The sequence below is a fragment of the Podarcis liolepis genome (assembly GCF_965112155.1).
Source record: "Podarcis liolepis genome assembly, chromosome: 1".
In the NCBI taxonomy this organism is placed as follows: domain Eukaryota; kingdom Metazoa; phylum Chordata; class Lepidosauria; order Squamata; family Lacertidae; genus Podarcis; species Podarcis liolepis.
Window position 1 is genome coordinate 117,705,121 of NC_139554.1, and position 19,211 is coordinate 117,724,331.

The 19,211-nt window shown below is 44.4% G+C and overlaps 1 protein-coding gene across 1 annotated transcript in view; it reads right to left on the minus strand.

The window, feature by feature from the left end:
* The window catches only part of GORASP2 (golgi reassembly stacking protein 2), a 28,363-nt gene extending 9,796 nt beyond the window's left edge, over window positions 1-18,567 (minus strand). Inside the window, exons 1-8 of the mRNA XM_083469274.1 lie at window positions 18,156-18,567; window positions 7,214-7,294; window positions 4,730-4,933; window positions 3,315-3,401; window positions 2,808-2,938; window positions 990-1,122; window positions 619-739; window positions 3-80 (exon numbers count right to left, since the gene is read on the minus strand). Of these exons, the coding sequence (XP_083325400.1) occupies window positions 3-80; window positions 619-739; window positions 990-1,122; window positions 2,808-2,938; window positions 3,315-3,401; window positions 4,730-4,933; window positions 7,214-7,294; window positions 18,156-18,218 (898 nt within the window). The 5' untranslated portion in view covers window positions 18,219-18,567. The remainder of the gene's footprint in view (window positions 1-2; window positions 81-618; window positions 740-989; window positions 1,123-2,807; window positions 2,939-3,314; window positions 3,402-4,729; window positions 4,934-7,213; window positions 7,295-18,155) is intronic.
* Window positions 18,568-19,211: the final 644 nt, after the last annotated feature.

Here is a 19,211-nt window from a genome sequence, read left to right on the forward strand (position 1 = left end):
ACCTGGCAAAGTTACTGCTGGGTTAACTGGAGGAAGAGTCTGACCTGACTGGGGAGGCAATAATGGTACTGTAGGAACACCTAAAGGAAAAAAAAAGGCCAACTTTCATTTCAGATGCCATCTAGATTATACCAGACAAAACTATTTGTCTATCCAGTCTAGCATCATCTGCTTCAGAACTCTCAGGGGTTACAAGCAGAGGACTTTCCCATCACCTACATCAGGCATAGGCAAACTCTGGCCCTCCAGATGTTTGGGACTACAGTTCCCATAATCCCTAGCTAACAGGACCAGTGGTCAGGGATGATGGGAATTGTAGTCCCAAACATCTGAAGGGCCGGAGTTTGCCTATGCTTGACCTACATGATTTCTGCACATTGCTCCCTGTTCTTTCACTGAATTCCACCTATGGGAATCAGGATCCCACCTTTCGTGAAGAACAGTTCCATTCCGCAGCCCCAGGAATGTCCCACTTTGCAATGTCTTGGCACAAAGGTTCGCGAGGCCTTGGGTTGTTGCTTTTTATCCCACGGATCTTGAGTAATTGGAACAATAAACTAAGCTCATCTCTGCTTGCTCTTTCATTCGGAAATATCCTAATGACATAAAAAGACAAACCTGTATTGAGCACGTTAGGGATGGCAGGAGTCGAGCTAATGGAAAGCCCAGCCAGAGCCTGTTCAGTTCCTGTGGTTCCAGGTGGTAATGAAGGTGGAGGGTTCACCGAAGACAGCTGAACCTTATTGAAAACGAACAAAAGACGCCATGTTGTAGAATTGCTGCTTTAGTGGGATTCCCAAGAGCATAAAACTCTCAGTAAGGATTCAGCTTCAAGAGAGCAATAGCAAATGTATATGCTTGGAAAGGGTCATGCAATTGTGTCTCTGCAGTATCACATTTTACACTGCTCCTGCAGGGATGGAAATCTGACACATCTGTTAAGGACTGGAGTGCAAGTTACAAAAATAAAATAAATCGCTGCAACTCACTTCTGTAAAGCCATCTTTGAGTGGGGTAATAGGTGAACTAGACAACTGTCCTGGAAGAGAAATCTTCTTTCCCTCTTCAAAAGGGCGCGTCGGTATTCGATGCAAGTAACCATAGCCAATGCCACAACCGAGGCTTTTAAAATAGAAACATATAAGGTATTAGAAAGTACAAAACAAGGTGTTTTATCCTGGGTCTTTTACCAAAGAGTTGCTGCTTTGGAAATATACATGGTGCTTTGTCAGTATTCAACTCTAAATAGATCTAGTTCATTTATGAAGCTAGTGCACGATGTATGTTTGCCACTGCAAGCCATAGATAATTCAGTGGCTGCTGCTCCAAGCCTAGTTCTCAAAGAGACATATAAAAGACAAGATGGTAAAACAATATGAAAAACAACTGTTAACACTAAAAAGAATGACTAGGGTCAACTGAATGCCTGGATGTAAAGCAACTCTTGACCTGAGCTAGGAGCCAGATGAACAGCCTTCTATAGACAAGGCCTTCTCAGTGGTGACACCCCATCTCTTGTCATTGCTTGCCTAATCTCAAATGACACGGGGAATCTGAAGGAGGACATCTGATGCAAATCTGTAATGCATGGGTAGCTTCTTGTGGAAGAAAGCAGTTACTGAGGTCCCCAAGCTATGTATTCAATGATTAACTGAGAGACAAGATTCTTGAAATGAAGCACATGCACACACCCATTACAGTGGCACCTCTAGTTACGAACTTAATTCATTCTGGAGGTCCGTTCTTAACCTGAAACTGTTCTTAAGTAGAGGTGTGCTTTCGCTAATGGGGCCTCTTGCTGCCGCTGCACCGCCAGCACACAATTTCCATTCTCATCCTGGGGCAAAGTTCTCAACTCGAGGTAACTCTTCCAGGTTAGCGGAGTTTGTAACCTGAAGCGTTTGTAACTTGAGGTACCACTGTATATGAAATGCTGTTGTACAATTAAAAAGGGACCCCTGACAATTAGGTCCAGTCGTGACAGACTCTGGGGTTGCGGCGCTCATCTCGTTTTATTAGCCAAGGGAGCTGGTGTACAGCTTCCGGGTCATGTGGCCAGCATGACTAAGCCGCTTCTGGCAAACCAGAGCAGCGCATGGAAACGGCGTTTACCTTCCCGCTGGAGAGGTACCTATTTATCTACTTGCACTTTGACGTGCTTTCCAACTGGTAGATTGGCAGGAGCAGGGACCGAGCAACGGGAGCTCACCCCGTCGTGGGGATTTGAACCACCGATCTTCTGATCGGCAAGCCCTAGGCTCTGTGGATTAACCCACAACGCCACCTGTGTCCCGTTGTACAATTACAAGAGTTATAAATCACTCTCCCATTTTGTCTCCGTTTGGCTCAATATACAATCCCCTTTCCAAGTTAGATATCCCAGAGAATCCAGATATCACAAGCCATTGCCAAGCTAACTCTTAACCCAATATGCTGGGGGATCCCTATTATTACATTATCTTCAATGTACGTGAAATATGTGTTAATAAGTGTTTAATAAATGAGAACATGGAAGGGTGTGGGTATCCCCTCAATCACTCATGTTTCTATACATTAATCCAGGGAGAAATTCTGGAGTATATGAGAAATTTTGCTATGCAGCAGATTCGCGCACCTGCTCTTTTATCCCACCATTCTCATGGCACACCTTTGTCTATATACAGACAGCTGTGGAAAAAAGGTGTTGGGAGCCTCAGCGCTCTGCCGCCTGAAGCAGAGGACAGAACTGCATACCTATGCAACAAGTGTTCACTTAGCACGGAAACAATCCAGAAGCTTAATATTATTTTTCTATTAAGTCAGCTTACCTTCCTTCTCCACCCCAGGCCGTGTTTGGGGTAATGACCACTTCCCGACAATTATCAGTGTCTGTGTTGTATACGTAAAGTTTTAATGGTTTGCCTTCGTGAGTTTCAATAAGGGAGAATAAATCCTCGGACTGGAAGGAGAGGAAAAAACCAGTTATTTTTCTTTGACGTAAGCTAGTGCCCTCAATATCTTAGGTCTACTACGGCCCTTCTAAACCCACTAAGCAATGCTCTAGATTCCGATGTTGAGAAATGAGTCTGCCGTTTATGCAGAAATAGACACTGGAATGCTGCAAAGCTGCAAAATGAATCTCCTCGGGAGTTAGTGCTAGCTCCACACAATTGCAGTGAAAGAGCAAACTTCGAATTCCCAAGTTATTTATGTCTACTCAAAGGGAAAGATCTGCACTGCAGGACACAAGGCAATCCTGAAACCATTCTCAGAACGACTTTCGAGTTAAAAATAGCCCCCGCCCTGGTTCTTTAATAAAGGAAATATGTACTTACCTCATTCATGACAGTATCTGCACCAATGATGTAGTCACTATGAGGTCTGAGACCTGCAAGAGCAGCAGGCGAGTTGGATTCAACTTCCTGGTTTCAAGACATAAAATTGAGAGAAGCAGTAGAAGTTAAAACTAAAGTCGGAAAAGTTACAGGAGGCACCACCAATCTTTGGTTAAAAAACAAGCAAACCGAATCTTCAGACCGATTATGTGGGTTTTTTGGGGGGTGGGGTCCTCCCTTCTCCCTTTTCCACTCAAACTCCCTGGGCAACCTCTGGCTCACAAGTTAAGGGTGCCCTTCAGTTCATGCAAAGGTGTGTGGGGGGGGGAAACCCCTCTGTTTGAAACGTATTTTACTAAAAATGCACCCTAGACCTGCTCTGGGCACTGATCCGTTGCCACTGCTCACCCAGTTACCCAACAAGATTTACTACACTATCCTTAGCAGTAACGAGAAAAATGGGCACATGCAGGGTATAAAAAGCTGTCCCAATATACAAAACCATGGCAGCAACTGAAAGCCGTATGCACATAGACCTCTGCATGTGGAACCATACATGGGCAGCACACTCCGTTTGCTGAAACGATGTACAGTGGTACCTCGGGTTAAGTACTTAATTTGTTCCGGAGGTCCGTTCTTAACCTGAAACTGTTCTTAACCTGAAGACCACTTTAGCTAATGGTGCCTCCTGCTGCTGCCGCGCCGCCAGAGCACGATTTCTGTTCTCATCCTGAAGCAAAGTTCTTAACCTGAAGCACTATTTCTGGGTTAGCAGAGTCTGTAACCTGAAGCGTATGTAACCCGAGGTACCACTGTATTGTTATTGGTTGCTTGCACACAGTCTTTGCCCACAAGAACTGCATATGGAAACCTCATTTCAGCTCAGATACAGTCTGCTTGACCTGGTTGTGCATTAAACCGAAGGATGAAAATCCTCCTGGCTTTGACGACCAATAATTTCACTCAATGAAGAAATAATTCAAGGAAATGGGCCTAATTCAGAGAAAGCTGTTGGGCTAAATGGATGGAAGTTGCATTACACTCCAACTTCCTCTAGGACTTGTGCAAACTCCCTCTGGACTGCTCCAACAGCAATCCTACTCGCTATTAAAAACGTGTAAATCCCGTTAGAACTAGAAGCATCTGCGCATCCAGATTTGCAGGGATTTATGTTTGCAAGCAAAGCAAGCGCTCTGCTACTCAGCCACAGAGAGAGCCATGCTTCAGTAGTAAAGCACACACGTCCTTTTACATGCCAAGGGTCACGGGTTCAAACCCTGGTCTCTCCAGGTAGGACCGGGAGAAGCTCCCTGCAGAGCTGCTACCAGCAGACAATATTGAGCCAAGAATGTCCTCCTGCCTGACTTTCTCTATGGCAGCATGATGTAGAAAAGCCTCTACCTGCCTCAACTTACCAGCACATGCCACACATTCTCGTTGGCCCCGTCAAAGCTGCAGAAACGAATGCTGACTCCCAGTAGGCCTTGCCCGCCCCAGAGGTTGCTGGGAGTTACCGATGTCTCTCTGAGCTCCAGGGTTTTGCTGCTGTATACTAACATCTTCACGGGCTTCTCCACATTCGCTTTCAACAGATCCTTGAGCGTGTCATTGTCTTTGTTCTAGGAAAGGCATACAGGTATTGTTTTCAGAGTTCCTTTGCAATTACAGTATTTTTTGCACCATAACACTCACTTTTTTCCTCCTAGAAAGTAAGGGTAAATGTCTGTGCGTGTTATGGAGCGAATGCCTACGGATAGCGGGGGGATCTGCTGCAGTCGTGAGCAGAGGATCCATGGTTCCCCTTCCTTCCCTCCTCCGTGGCTCGCTTTGAAACAGCAAAGTGGGAGAAGAGCCGCTGAGTGGGGAGGAGAGAGGGACAGAGAGCCTGCTTGCTTTAAAGGAGCAAAGCGGGAGAGGAGAGGAGCCGCTTACACTAGTGTAAGTGGCTCCTGTCCGGTTGGCTCCTTTAAAGCAAGCAGGCTCTCTGTCCCTCTCTCCTCCCCACTCAGCTGGCTAAATAGCAGCAAAGTTTTTCAGCGAGCCGGGGAGGAGGGAGAGAAGCAGAGCCTGCTTGCTTTAAAGGAGCAAAGCGGGAGAGGAGAGGAGCCTTCTCCTCTTATACCCCTCTTCTGCATTATTAACAGCATCCTTCTCCACCCACCCCATGCGTGTTCCTTGTCCCTTGAGTGCTTTTCCTTCCCTCCCCACTTAAAACGAGGTTACAAAGCACAGATCCACATGGATCCTCAGGATTTTTGCATTGGGCTACCCCAAACTCACCGTCAGATCACATGTCTGTGGCCACAGCATGAACCACAAAAATCATACATCCACTGTTTTGTTTAGAATATATTTTTTCTTGTTTTCCTCCTCTAAAAACTATGTGCATGTTATGGTTGGGTTTGTGTTATAGAGCGAAAAATATGGTACATTCTTCGCTGTAGCGGCATATAAGCACTTTAAAGTTTCAGGTTGGAAAATTATAGAGAGAAAAAATGATTTTTTAAAAACACATTCGGCTATTGGGATCCTTGCTTATGACAGCAATGTGGAGTCTAGCTCAATGCCATGAACAATGATGGGACATCTGCGCAACCGGGGAACTCTGTGGCACGGCAAGAAACAAGGCTTGGAGCCACAAGCATGTCACGTACCCCACCCCAAGTTCCCAGCGCGTAAGGTTCTAGTGGCAGAAGTATCAAGTTCCTGCATTTTAAGAACTCAGTCCTCTAATTAAAAGGCTTCTTCTAGGACTGCGGCCAGTCCCCTTAATGTTTTGTCAATTCGAATTCTCAAGTTCATGCTCTGAGCTTGAATGAGGCAGATCGCCACAAAAGTTGTACTCTGGCGACAAAAATATTGGGTTGGATCTAGACTAAATTAGATGAAGTCCCATTGGCTTCGAAAGGACAAGCCATGATTCTAGCTGCAATGATTTCAAAGGGATTTAAGTGCAGCTAAGTGTGGAGCCAATCAATTCTCTCAGTTTTGAAGACAGCTATTATTGGATTTGTATGTTTTGTTATGCTTTACATTAAAGACATAATACAATATGTACAAAGAAGTCCTATTTGAATATTTGGTGCTGTTCAAAAAATACCTGACTTAACATTCCTGGAAGGGGGACGAAGTGGTAATACTGGTAATGTTGCAAAGTAAGTAAGATATCACAAGTTCATCGTCCATATCTGTTGCACCTGCACAAATTCTTCGCTGCTAATTATTCCCAATATCCTTCATTTCAGCTTCCCTGCTGCTTCCTGCAACTTTCACTGGTATAGTGAAAATGAAACTGGGATACTTCAGTTCTGCTTGTCTCTTCCTCTCCAGAAGGCATAGGGAAAAAATCCAGACAGAACCACTGTCTTTCAATCAGACACCCCAACTTTGTTCTAATACAGGCTTCCTCAAACTCGGCCCTCCAGATGTTTTGAGACTACAATTCCCATCATCCCTGAGCACTGGGTCCTGGGAGCTAGGGATCATGCGAGTTGTAGATCAAAAACATCTGGAGGGCCGAGTTTGAGAAAGCCTGTTCTAATATAATCATAAGAACGGTTCCAGGGCAGGAGCATAGGAACCAAAAATATCTTCTTTCATCAATGACCCATTCTTATGGATTTGTGTCTGGAGTGATGCGCTTCTGTTGGCTACTCCAATTCGAAAGCCATAGAGAGCCTAAAATAGCTAACATAATTTGAACCTCACTCAAAAATACTTTTAAGGTGGATCACGGCCTTCTTTTTTTATTGCGAGGAGCTCTCCCTGGGCTAAATCCAGCAAAAAACATAAAATATATATTATCAGGTTGTAAAGTTGAGAGAATTGATTTCTGGTTCTCAGATATGCACCCTACAAGCCTAAAACCCACGGCAACTTTACTTCAGGAATTAACTTACCAGTCTCGAACCATTAATTGAAACGATGAAATCAAAGAATGGCTCCAGTCCAGCTCTATGTCCTGGTGAATTTTCTTGCACCTGCAAAAACAAACATTACAAGAAAAATTAGGAAGACAATTCAATGGGTTTGAGAGCCAGTGGAAAAAGCCTGAAATTTCCAGCCAGGGACCCCATAAGGCAGTCACTAGATCGCTGGAAAAACCACCAGTAAGGTTACTACAGATGTAAATTCCCACCACTCTTTCTCATGTCAAACCCTTCTTCCCAGGCACCCAGTATTAAAGGATACTTCACCTCAACAGAGGAGGCAGCAAGAAATCCAACCTCTATTGTTTGTTAGAAAGTATGGCTGACTACCAAGCCCGGCCAAAATGTACAGTTCCCTATTCTCAAGCCACCAATGTCACAGCGACCTTCGTAAATCCAGAATTGGAGATGGCTGCTCAAGGATATTGGCAGCCTTTGAAAACCAGCTCTAATTAACCTTTAAAGAAACGTAGCCTGTGCTGTGCCTCTTCTGTCATCAGGCCCTGACAAAAAGTTACAGTACTGTAAATTAAAGTAGTGCAAACAAAAATACAGAAGGCTGTTGGTTTTTTGTGTGCCACACTACAGACTGTAGAATCCATTACACCCCACAGAATCTTTTAAAAATAAAGAACAAGCGTCCCTCATCTGAATAGCTGTTCGTAGCATAGGAAGGCAATCTCAGGGAACCTCCTAGCATCAGGAAGCAGAAAAATTAAAAGCAAAGATGGACCCAAATAATTCATTTTGCCAATCCACAGTGTATGCTGGAATGACAGGACAAGGCTGGCTTGCATGTTAGTCTAATCTACGTAAATTATTTTTAAATCTCACAATTCAGTGAAGCAGCTAAAGAGACATGACTAGCAAAATACTGACCTTAATTAGACTGAGCAAAGTGTTGCCCAGAGAACATTCTCAATCGAAAAATAAAGGGATCTAATAGGGATAGCAAAATGTTCCCAGAAAAATGGACAAAAGCTTACTTTCAAAGTGTTGGTGCTGACCTTTAAAGCCCTAAACGGCCTCAGACCAGTATACCTGAAGGAGCGTCTCCACCCCCATTGTTCAGCCCGACACTGAGGTCCAGCACCGAGGGCCTTCTGGCGGTTCCCTCACTGCGAGAAGTGAGGTTACAGGGAACCATGCAGAAGGCCTTCTCGGTGGTGGCCCTGTGGAACACCCTCCCATCAGATGCCAAGGAAAAAAACAACTATCTGACATTTAGAAGACATCGGAACCTAGTTAGGGAAGTTTTTATTGTTTGATATTTTATCGCTTTTATTGTTATTATTAACATTCTGTTGGGAGCTGCCCAGAGTGCTTAGCGAAACCCAGCCAGATGGGCAAGGTATAAATAACATATTATTATTATTACTATTACTATTATTATTACTATTTCTTCGCTGGTTTACTTGCTACTCAAAAGTAGCTTCATTAATACTGGCTGCATGGTAACATCCCCCAACCACTAGGAAGTCTCCTTGGGTTTTTGAAATTTCTATTTCTGACATACTTTCAAGCCTATCTTCACAACAAATTCTGTTAGAACTGACAAGCTGGTAAAGTGGATTTCTTTACATATCTGTCTTAAAGATGTTTTCTTAAGAGGCAGGTCTATTAATTTCAATGCGACTGTGTTAGAGCTTTAGGGTTTTTAACTGCTATGCATCTAGAATGTGAGAATTTGGAGTTCAGTTCAAGCGACTCAAGTTACCACCTTCAAAAAGCTTTTAAAAGAAATTTTCCAGAACATCTATCAGCTGCAAAATGCTGAAGAGAGATTTTTGTTTTGTAGTGCAGAGGAAGCTTAGTGTAATAAAATGTTTCAACAAAATATCTGCAGTATAGGCAATTCTTCAGGTTTTACCATGAAAACTGACTGTCAGATTGCTTAAAAAAATATATTAAAATATTATAGGATTCCAATGAACACTTTCAGAAACAATCTATTTTTTCAGGAGAAAAGGCTTTGTAAGTGAATTGATCCAATGGTTACAAGAAAATAAATCACCTATACTGAGAAGTGATCCCCCGCCCCACCGGTACAGCTAGTCAATTGTTTTAGCTTATTTTATAACCATTCCTTTCTAGACCAGTGGTAACAGAAGAGCTGATGAAAAAGCAAAAAGCAAACAAACAAAACCACAAAAACTTGCATTAACGTCCTTCTTCTAAACCTCTTCAGCATAAAATCATTTTACATGCAATAAACCTGAAGCCGTTATTTTTCCCTACTGTTAAGTAATATTGCAAAATCAATATAGAATATACACATCACTTTTTAACTACCACAAGTAGGTCTTATGAGGACCTCTGGTTGCTTCACTATTCCATTTGCAAAGTGCAGATATGCATATATTTCAATACTGTACAAGACTGTATATGCAGGAATTTAATATTGCATACAAGCTAAATATTCTGCAACCACTTCTTCCAGTTCCTCCCAAGTTTAACAAGTTTTATTCCTAGCTTGCCAAATAAAAACTTGTTTTAAGTTCAGGCTTTGGTGGACCTCCAGAGAAAAGCATCAAAGGTAGAACATACACATGCTCTCTCTGAAAATCAGCTCCTTGCTCAGCTGGGAGCTGGTACACATTCTGCAAGCATGGATGGAACAGCCTTCCAAACAGCTTACCCCGGTTATACCTATTTTAGATGTCTATGGGACAAAAAGTGGAAAATCACTCACTAAACAGGATGGGCAAAGAGTAAAAAGGTAAAGGTAAAGGACCCCTGACAGTTAAGTCCAGTTGCGAATGACTCGGGGGTTGCGGTGCTCATCTCATTTTACTGGCTGAGGGAGCCGACGTTTGTCCACAGCCAGTTTTTCCGGGTCATGTGGCCAGCATGACTAAGCTGCTTCTGGCGAAACCAGAGAAGTGCACGGAAATGTCATTTACCTTCCTGCTGTAGTGGTACCTATTTATCTACTTGCACTTTGACGTGCTTTCGAACTGCTAGGTTGGCAGGAGCTGGGACCGAACAACGGGAGCTCACCCCGTCATGGGGATTTGAACCACCAATCTTCCGATTGGCAAGCCCTAGGCTCAGTGGTTTAGACCACGGCGCCACCTGCATCCTGGTACTCCTGGTTAATGCCATGACTGAGATTCCAGAGCAACTGAGCTGTGAGCTCAGTCTGATATGACAAGAGTAAGAACTGCTGAACTCCATCCATCCACTTTACAGTAACATTTCCTTTTAACAGTGCCACTGCAAGAAATGAAGCCTCTCCAAAGAGCTGAGCTGGTGGTACCATATTAATGCCATATTAATCCATAACTCCACTCAGCAGCTTCACAAACATGAAAGAGTAAAGGATAAGCCTCCCCTTTCTGTCCTGACCAAGTCTCATAGCGGATTCCCAGGCATTAACTGGAACCTCACTGCCAAGTATGAACCTCACTTGTTTAAGCAGAAGCAAACATTGCCTTCCGGGTTCTACTGTGTTGTTAATGTTTCAGTCTATGAAACTTTGGTAATGTCTATTCAGTTACTGCCAATTTCTAAGCAAAAGCACTCCAGATCTGGAACTGGAAAGCAGCAGTTGGGAGAACGTCCAACTTCTTATTCTCAGGGAGATGCTGACAATTGAGAGCGCAAGAGACACGGCGCCACCTCGCAGCTTTCCTGCAACACACCTCTTCGTACTGGTGTATGAGTGCTGCAACCCCATAGCTGCTTTTGACTGGACTTAACTGCCCAGGGGTCCTTTACCTTTTACCATATTGTAGAAATACATACAACTAGCAGGGCTAAGAAACTTGCTCCTGATAATTTCTGCGATAAAACACAAAATCAGTTTTGGTGTCTTAAAGAAAACAAGTAATGTGTTCAAGAACACGTTCAATAATGTTCAGTAATGCATCAAGATTGCAGGCAAGAATTCACTTAAGTCCCCTCAGCGGAAGCCTTGAACAAGAACTTCCGTTTGCGCAATGGGGTTCTCCTCTCCCGGTTCCCACTGGCTTGGCAGATGTAGGAGTCTGAATAACCCCTGGAACGGTGTACAGGGGTAGGAGAGGGGCAGTTATGGCAAGCAAAACTGCTTGCACCAATGAAAAGTGCAATACTGAATTTCCTCCCTTTCTCTTTGCCAGAGGGAAAATAATTAAAGAATGCTATCATCTGGAACAAAATGTAATATTTTAACAACATATGTCCATATGAAAGAAATCAGATGAACATCAGAAGCACCTTCAACAGTATACTGTAACAATAACATTCTTCAAATTATTATGCATTATAAAGGATGAAATTAAATATAGAACTATAGCCATTAGCGTCTGGCATTAGGGCTCAAACAACACATTAAGATTACTTCTTGCTATCTCAAGGGCTCAGGGCAAATTATAAGAGACCCTTCTCACTTCATTCTAAGGAGGTGATGATATGCATTAGGTAGTAACCAAAGTGGCTTGCTCATATTTCAAGCAAGGCTATGAACCTAGTCGTTCCCCACCCACTACACCACATTAGCTCACAAACACACTGAGCACCTATACACACTGGGACAAGACTCTAGGTGTTACTCTTCTACAGATTCTAGGTATTACTCTTCTACAAAACAGAACTTTACTATGTGGCAAACTATTTTGGTGACTATCTACAGTACCATACAGGTCAGGCAAGAACATCTTGGTAGGGTAGATCACATCAGTAATTAAGAAGCAGCTTTCAAAATGTGACTCAATGAATGGTGAGCCATAATTTCTTTCGACAAAATGACAGGCCTTGAGATGCTGTAAACTGTCAAACAACTAAGCAAAGCAGGTAAACAGAAGCACACATCCAAGTTGCTTGAATGCTTTATTGCATTTTTTTGCAATGGTTTATTGATGCTGTTTTAAATTTTGTTTCTGCCTACATTTCAATACAGTGGTGCCCCGCAAGACGAAATTAATTCGTTCCGCAATTTTTGCCGTCTAGCGAATTTTTCTTCTTGCGAAGCACGGTTTAAACGGTTTAACAAAGTCGCAAGACGTTTTCGTCTTGCGAAGCAAGCCCATAGGGGAATTCGTCTTGCGAGGCAAATCGCGAATGAAAAAACCTTTCGTCTAGCGAGTTTTTTGTCTTGCGAGGCATTCGTCTTGCGGGGCACCACTGTAGTTATATTCCCTGTACCGCATATAGCTAACGAGGGACATGGATGGCACTGTGGTCTAAACACCTGAGCCTCTTGGGTCTGCCGATCGGAAGGCCAGCAGTTCAAATCTGCGGTACGGGGTGAGCTCCCGTGGCTCTGACCCAGCTTCTGCCAACAGTTCGAAAGCACACCAGTGCAAGTAGATAAATAGGTACCGCCGCGGCGGGAAGGTAAACAGTGTTTCTGTGTGCTCTGGTTTTCGTCAGTCTTCTGTTGTGCCAGAAGCAGTTTAATCATGCTGGCCACATGACCTGGAAAGCTGTCTGTGGACAAACGCTGATTCCCTCAGCCTGAAAAGCAAGATGAGTGCTGCACCCTATGGTCGCCTTTAACTGGATTTAACTGTCTAGGGGTCATTTACCTTTACCATATAGCTAACAGCTATGGGTTTCTTCAGGTGGAAAGTGATTATTCCAAATAAAATAATAAATGAGTTTCTGCAGCACTGTGACATTCCTTTTCACACTTATAGCTTTTCTTCAAGACTCAGGACAATACAGTATCAAACAGTCATTGGTCATACAGTGGTGCCTCGCAAGACGAATGCCTCGCAAGACGAAAAACTCGCTAGACGAAAGGGTTTTCCGTTTTTTGTGTCGTTCTGCAAGACGAATTTCCCTATGGGCTTGCTTCGCAAGACGAAATGTCTTGCGAGTTCTTGCGAGTTTGTTTCCTTTTTCTTAAAGCCGCTAAGCGCCGTGTTTCGCAAGATGAAAAAACTGCAAGACGAAGAGACTCGCGGAACGGATTAATTTCGTCTTGCGAGGCACCACTTTGAAGCACCAAGGGTAAAATGCTATGAATATAACACACCAAAATTGTGTTATGCATTATAAAGGATGAAATTAAATATAGAACTATAGCCATTAGCGTCCGGCATTAGGGCTCAAACAACACATTAAGATTACTTCTTGCTATCTCAAGGGCTCAGGGCAAATTATGAGACCCTTCTCACTTCATTCTAAGGAGGTGATGATATGCATTAGGTAGTAACCAAAGTGGCTTGCTCATATTTCAAGCAAGGCTATGAACCTAGTTGTTCCCCACCCACTACACCACATTAGCTCACAAACACACTGTGAGCACCTACACACACTGGGACAAGACTCTAGGTGTTACTCTTCTACAGATTCTAGGTATTACTCTTCTACAAAACAGAACTTTACTATGTGGCAAACTATTTTGGTGACTATCTACAGTACCATACAGGTCAGGCAAGAACATCTTGGTAGGGTAGATCACATCAGTAATTAAGAAGCAGCTTTCAAAATGTGACTCAATGAATGGTGAGCCATAATTTCTTTCGACAAAATGACAGGCCTTGAGATGCTGTAAACTGTCAAACAACTAAGCAAAGCAGGTAAACAGAAGCACACATCCAAGTTGCTTGAATGCTTTATTGCATTTTTTTGCAATGGTTTATTGATGCTGTTTTAAATTTTGTTTCTGCCTACATTTCAATACAGTGGTGCCCCGCAAGACGAAATTAATTCGTTCCGCAATTTTTGCCGTCTAGCGAATTTTTCTTCTTGCGAAGCACGGTTTAAACGGTTTAACAAAGTCGCAAGACGTTTTCGTCTTGCGAAGCAAGCCCATAGGGGAATTCGTCTTGCGAGGCAAATCGCGAATGAAAAAACCTTTCGTCTAGCGAGTTTTTTGTCTTGCGAGGCATTCGTCTTGCGGGGCACCACTGTAGTTATATTCCCTGTACCGCATATAGCTAACGAGGGACATGGATGGCACTGTGGTCTAAACACCTGAGCCTCTTGGGTCTGCCGATCGGAAGGCCAGCAGTTCAAATCTGCGGTACGGGGTGAGCTCCCGTGGCTCTGACCCAGCTTCTGCCAACAGTTCGAAAGCACACCAGTGCAAGTAGATAAATAGGTACCGCCGCGGCGGGAAGGTAAACAGTGTTTCTGTGTGCTCTGGTTTTCGTCAGTCTTCTGTTGTGCCAGAAGCAGTTTAATCATGCTGGCCACATGACCTGGAAAGCTGTCTGTGGACAAACGCTGATTCCCTCAGCCTGAAAAGCAAGATGAGTGCTGCACCCTATGGTCGCCTTTAACTGGATTTAACTGTCTAGGGGTCATTTACCTTTACCATATAGCTAACAGCTATGGGTTTCTTCAGGTGGAAAGTGATTATTCCAAATAAAATAATAAATGAGTTTCTGCAGCACTGTGACATTCCTTTTCACACTTATAGCTTTTCTTCAAGACTCAGGACAATACAGTATCAAACAGTCATTGGTCATACAGTGGTGCCTCGCAAGACGAATGCCTCGCAAGACGAAAAACTCGCTAGACGAAAGGGTTTTCCGTTTTTTGTGTCGTTCTGCAAGACGAATTTCCCTATGGGCTTGCTTCGCAAGACGAAATGTCTTGCGAGTTCTTGCGAGTTTGTTTCCTTTTTCTTAAAGCCGCTAAGCGCCGTGTTTCGCAAGATGAAAAAACTGCAAGACGAAGAGACTCGCGGAACGGATTAATTTCGTCTTGCGAGGCACCACTTTGAAGCACCAAGGGTAAAATGCTATGAATATAACACACCAAAATTGGTATATAAATTATATTCATGTGCTACCAATTAACTTTTTCTAGGAGATTTGCTTTTAAGTTAACTGGATTGTCCACAATCAACAATGTGATTATGGCTTACCTGGTCTGCATTGGACTAAAACAATGAAGTAGCAAGGATCTTACAAAAGATGCTTATCTCTCTTATACTTCCTCACACAGTGAAAAATGAGTAACTGAAATCAAGCAAAGTTCTTCATCTTGAGATGAAACACCTGATAAATGAGCTCTACAAAGAAGCTTCAATGGAGTGAAAGTTCTGATACTGAAATCAGCCGCTATTTCCAACTTTCGTAGTTAGCTTGAAGACAATGAACTAAAAACTGGACAATATATTTATCTTCAAATACACCGTTATTTGTGCAGGAAATAAAGCAAGATTTTCTATTATGAAAAATGCAACTTTAGAAATATGAAGATGCAACTTCTCCATTATACTCATGAAAAGAACACTCATGATGTTTACAGTGGAGAATTTGAGGTCTTCATATTAGTAAACAACTAAGAAAGGGAATTACCTTTTTAATCTTCAGTGATGAATATTCACTTGTATCACCTTAATGACTAACAAATCTACTATAGCATAAATGTCTGTGAACTATAGTCCACTTCATCAGATGCATTTTTTGAGTTACAGATATATATATATCTATACACACACAGTTTGGAGGGAATGTAAGCAATGATATCAGAACGAAATGTTATGTAGAAAGCACAGAGAGTGGTAATTACATTATTAACAGCGGCCACTCTTGAAGGTTAGTAACATAATTATCACCGTTTGTACTTTCTGCATTTCACTTATTTCATACCAGTGTTTGCACACGCCTAAACATACCCCAAGCATATATATATATATATATACATACACACACACACACACACACACACACACACACACCTGAAACTCAGGATGACACTTTATGCAGCTAATGAAGTTGGCTGTAACCCAAACATGCTTCTTATATCATTTTTAAAAGTGTTAGTTGTTAAGGTGCCAAAATACCCTTTGTAGGGTTTTTGTTTTTTGCTGCAAGACCTACAAAGGGTATTTTGGCACCTTAACAACTAACACTTTTAAAGCTTTTCCACACTTCTGCTTGTCCTGTGCCTAGAAAGCATGGGTCCAAGAGATTTTGTGCCTGTTTCGTTCAGGTCCAAGCCACTTTTCATTTATCCCACCACTTTCCCTGGAGAAACCTATTGACAAACGTCAATCCTCCAAAAAACCTATTGAGATTTGTTCTGATTCAGCAGTAAACAGCGGGTTTTCCCAAGGGACAAGTGTGAGTACGAATCCTACTAAGGCTATCCCTCTAGAAAATATTAGCTTTTGACAATTCTATGAGATGTTCTTTTTGGTTCAACGCATCCCCAAGAGAAGGAAGGCAGATCACACTGGACACTTCAGAAGCATCAAGGTCATAATTTTCCTTACAGGATCTCAAAGCTACAGCATCAGACACCACCTTTTTCTGAGTACAGTGGTACCTCGGGTTACATACGCTTCAGGTTACAGATGCTTCAGGTTACAGACTCCGCTAACCCAGAAATAGTACCTTGGGTTAAGAACAGAACAGAAATGAGAACAGAAATTGTGCACTGGCAGCGGAAGGCCCCATTAGCTAAAGTGGTGCTTCAGGTTAAGAACAGTTTCAGGTTAAGAACGGACCTCCGGAATGAATTAAGTACTTAACCCGAGGTACCACTGTATAATCATTGAACGACACCGTGAAGTTACTCAAGTGATGGAAATAAAGATACCCAACATGTAGACTATGCAGTAAAACAGATTGCATGAGTAGCACAATCAAAGGTGGGCTAGTTTGGGCTAAGAAAACTCTGGACTATTTAAGTATATAAATAGAAATGGTGTGGGGGATAGCACGCCATTACACTCCCAATCCAAAATGTACTCAACAAGCAGCGCGACCTGCTTCTGAAAAAGGCTATATAGGAGCAGGCCAGTGGTCACTGTTCAAAGTGACTGTGCCCCAATAGTTACAGAGGTGCAGAAGGCTGGCAGGAGATTCTCTCCAAGCGAATCATCAATGTAATTGATAAAATCCTGCTTCCAAGTTCTTTACCCATGCGGTTCCCTCAAAGCGCCAATGTGGGGTAGCATGCACAGAGTGTCCAACTAAGGCCTGGAAGACCAGGGTTCAAAACCTCTCCTCACTGGAGTGACCTCGGTGGGCCAGTCCTCTATCTCCCTGCCTTAGCCAACCTCGCGGGGTTGTGAGAAGAAACCGAGGGAGGGAGGGAGGCATAGCTGTCAACTTCTCCCTTTTCTTGCAAGGAATCCTATTCATAATAAGGGAATGTCCCTTAAAAAAAGGGAAAAGTTGACAGCTATGGCGGGAGGCAGGGAGAAAACCACTTACCAGCTTCTTAGGACTGAAGGTATAATACAGTGGTACCTTGGGTTAAGTACTTAATTCATTCTGGAGGTCCGTTCTTAACCTGAAACTGTTCTTAACCTGAAGCGCCACTTTAGATAATGGGGCCTCCCGCTGCCAGTGCACAATTTCTGTTCTCATCCTGAAGCAAAGTTCTTAACCCAAGATACTATTTCTGGGTTAGTGGAGTCTGTAACCTGAAGCGTCTGTAACCTGGAGCGTAACCCGAGGTACCACTGTAAACACAACAACAGCGACAAGGAGGTTTCAACCCACTCCAACCCCCTTCTCTCCCCAGCAGCACGTACTCGACCACGCAGCCCAACCAAAGCGGCCCTCTCTTCCAAGTTTAAAGGAGGGCAACTCCCCCCCCCCCAAAAAACCCCTCACACCCTGTTCTGGAAAGGCAAAGTGGAGAAACGATCAGCTTTCCAGAGGGCCGGGCTGGTGCGGCGGTGGCGGGAAAGCCATTTTTATTCCTCTGCTTGTCTAACCCCAGAGGGCACAAGGAGACGATCGGCTGTGGTGGCCACGATTCCTGCACTGTAGAGGCGGCGGGGGTGGACTAGATGACCCTCGGACCCCCCTTTCCCAACTCTTACGAGTCTGTCCTATTTTATCCTCCTCTCTCGCCCCGTTCCCAGCCAGCCAGGCAGGCCGAAGCCCACCCTACCCCCCAGTGTGTTCCTCCCGCGCGCATTCCCACGTACACGCCTCCCCTGCCCGCGCGCATTCCCACGTACACGCCTTTTCTCTCCCCCTCCCCTTGCACGCCCAGCGCCTTCTCTTACACGCAGGACGTGGTAGCCCTCGGTGCCCCCGCCGGGGATCTCCACGCTCTGAGAGGAGCCCATGGCTCAGGCCCGGAGGACGCTGAGGAAGCGGCGGCGGCGGCGGCTGGAGCGGGGAGGGGGCGGTTGTTCTCAGCACACACGCCCTCGCCCGGCTCCTCCTCCTCCTCTTCGCCGCCACCGTCACAGTATTAAGGACGTGGCACTCCGTCGGGCCGGGGCCGCCGGGTGCGCAGTTGGCTGAGGGTGGGGGGGAAGGAGAAAAAGGGCACACACAGAGAGGAGGAGGCGCCGCCGCTGCTCCTGCGACAGCGCCACCTGCTGGGCCCAAGCGCGCTCTCTCTCACACAGAGACACCTATGCACACCAGCAGGGCAGGAAGGAAGACGGCTCACCCGTCTCGCCTCGCGGTTGCTTATGGGAAGTCAACCGGAAGAAGAATTAGATAAAAGGGGCCGTTTCTACGGATCCCCGCGAGGGACGCAATTGTCGACAGCTGCGACGTCGCTTCGCTCGCCGGAAAAGGGTTCTTACCGTAAAACGCCGTGGAGCGGCGCGGTTACCGTAGTTGCTGCTGCCTCCGCCGCTGTTGGCTGGGACTACTAATGGACCACAACTGGGATCGCTTCTTCCCGTGACTTTTGTTTGGGGCTTAATGTGGGATTATTATTATTATTATTAATTGGATTTTCAGATTTTCCATAACGGAACAAGGGACACGGATAAAGGGGGAGGGAGGGAGAAGGGAAGAAACGTTGCTTACCAAAGGAGGACAATGCACAACACCATTATTGCAAAATCAGGCAAAATCAAAGCCAAGAATAGAAAAGGAGAAATGGGGAGACGTGGTCAGGTAGGCGCGGGAAGGCTGTGGCATGGACCATATTATGCAAATAGCTCCAGCCAGGGGCGCCAGACCCCAGAAAAGTAACTTTTTCATCCGCTGCAAGACAGGAAATCTACCAGATTCCTCCTGTAAATGCTGTTTGTTCCTTCCAGTGCTGTAAAAAGGGTTGCGTAGCCACCAGAGAAGCGTGCAGGGTCTAGCCACAAGGT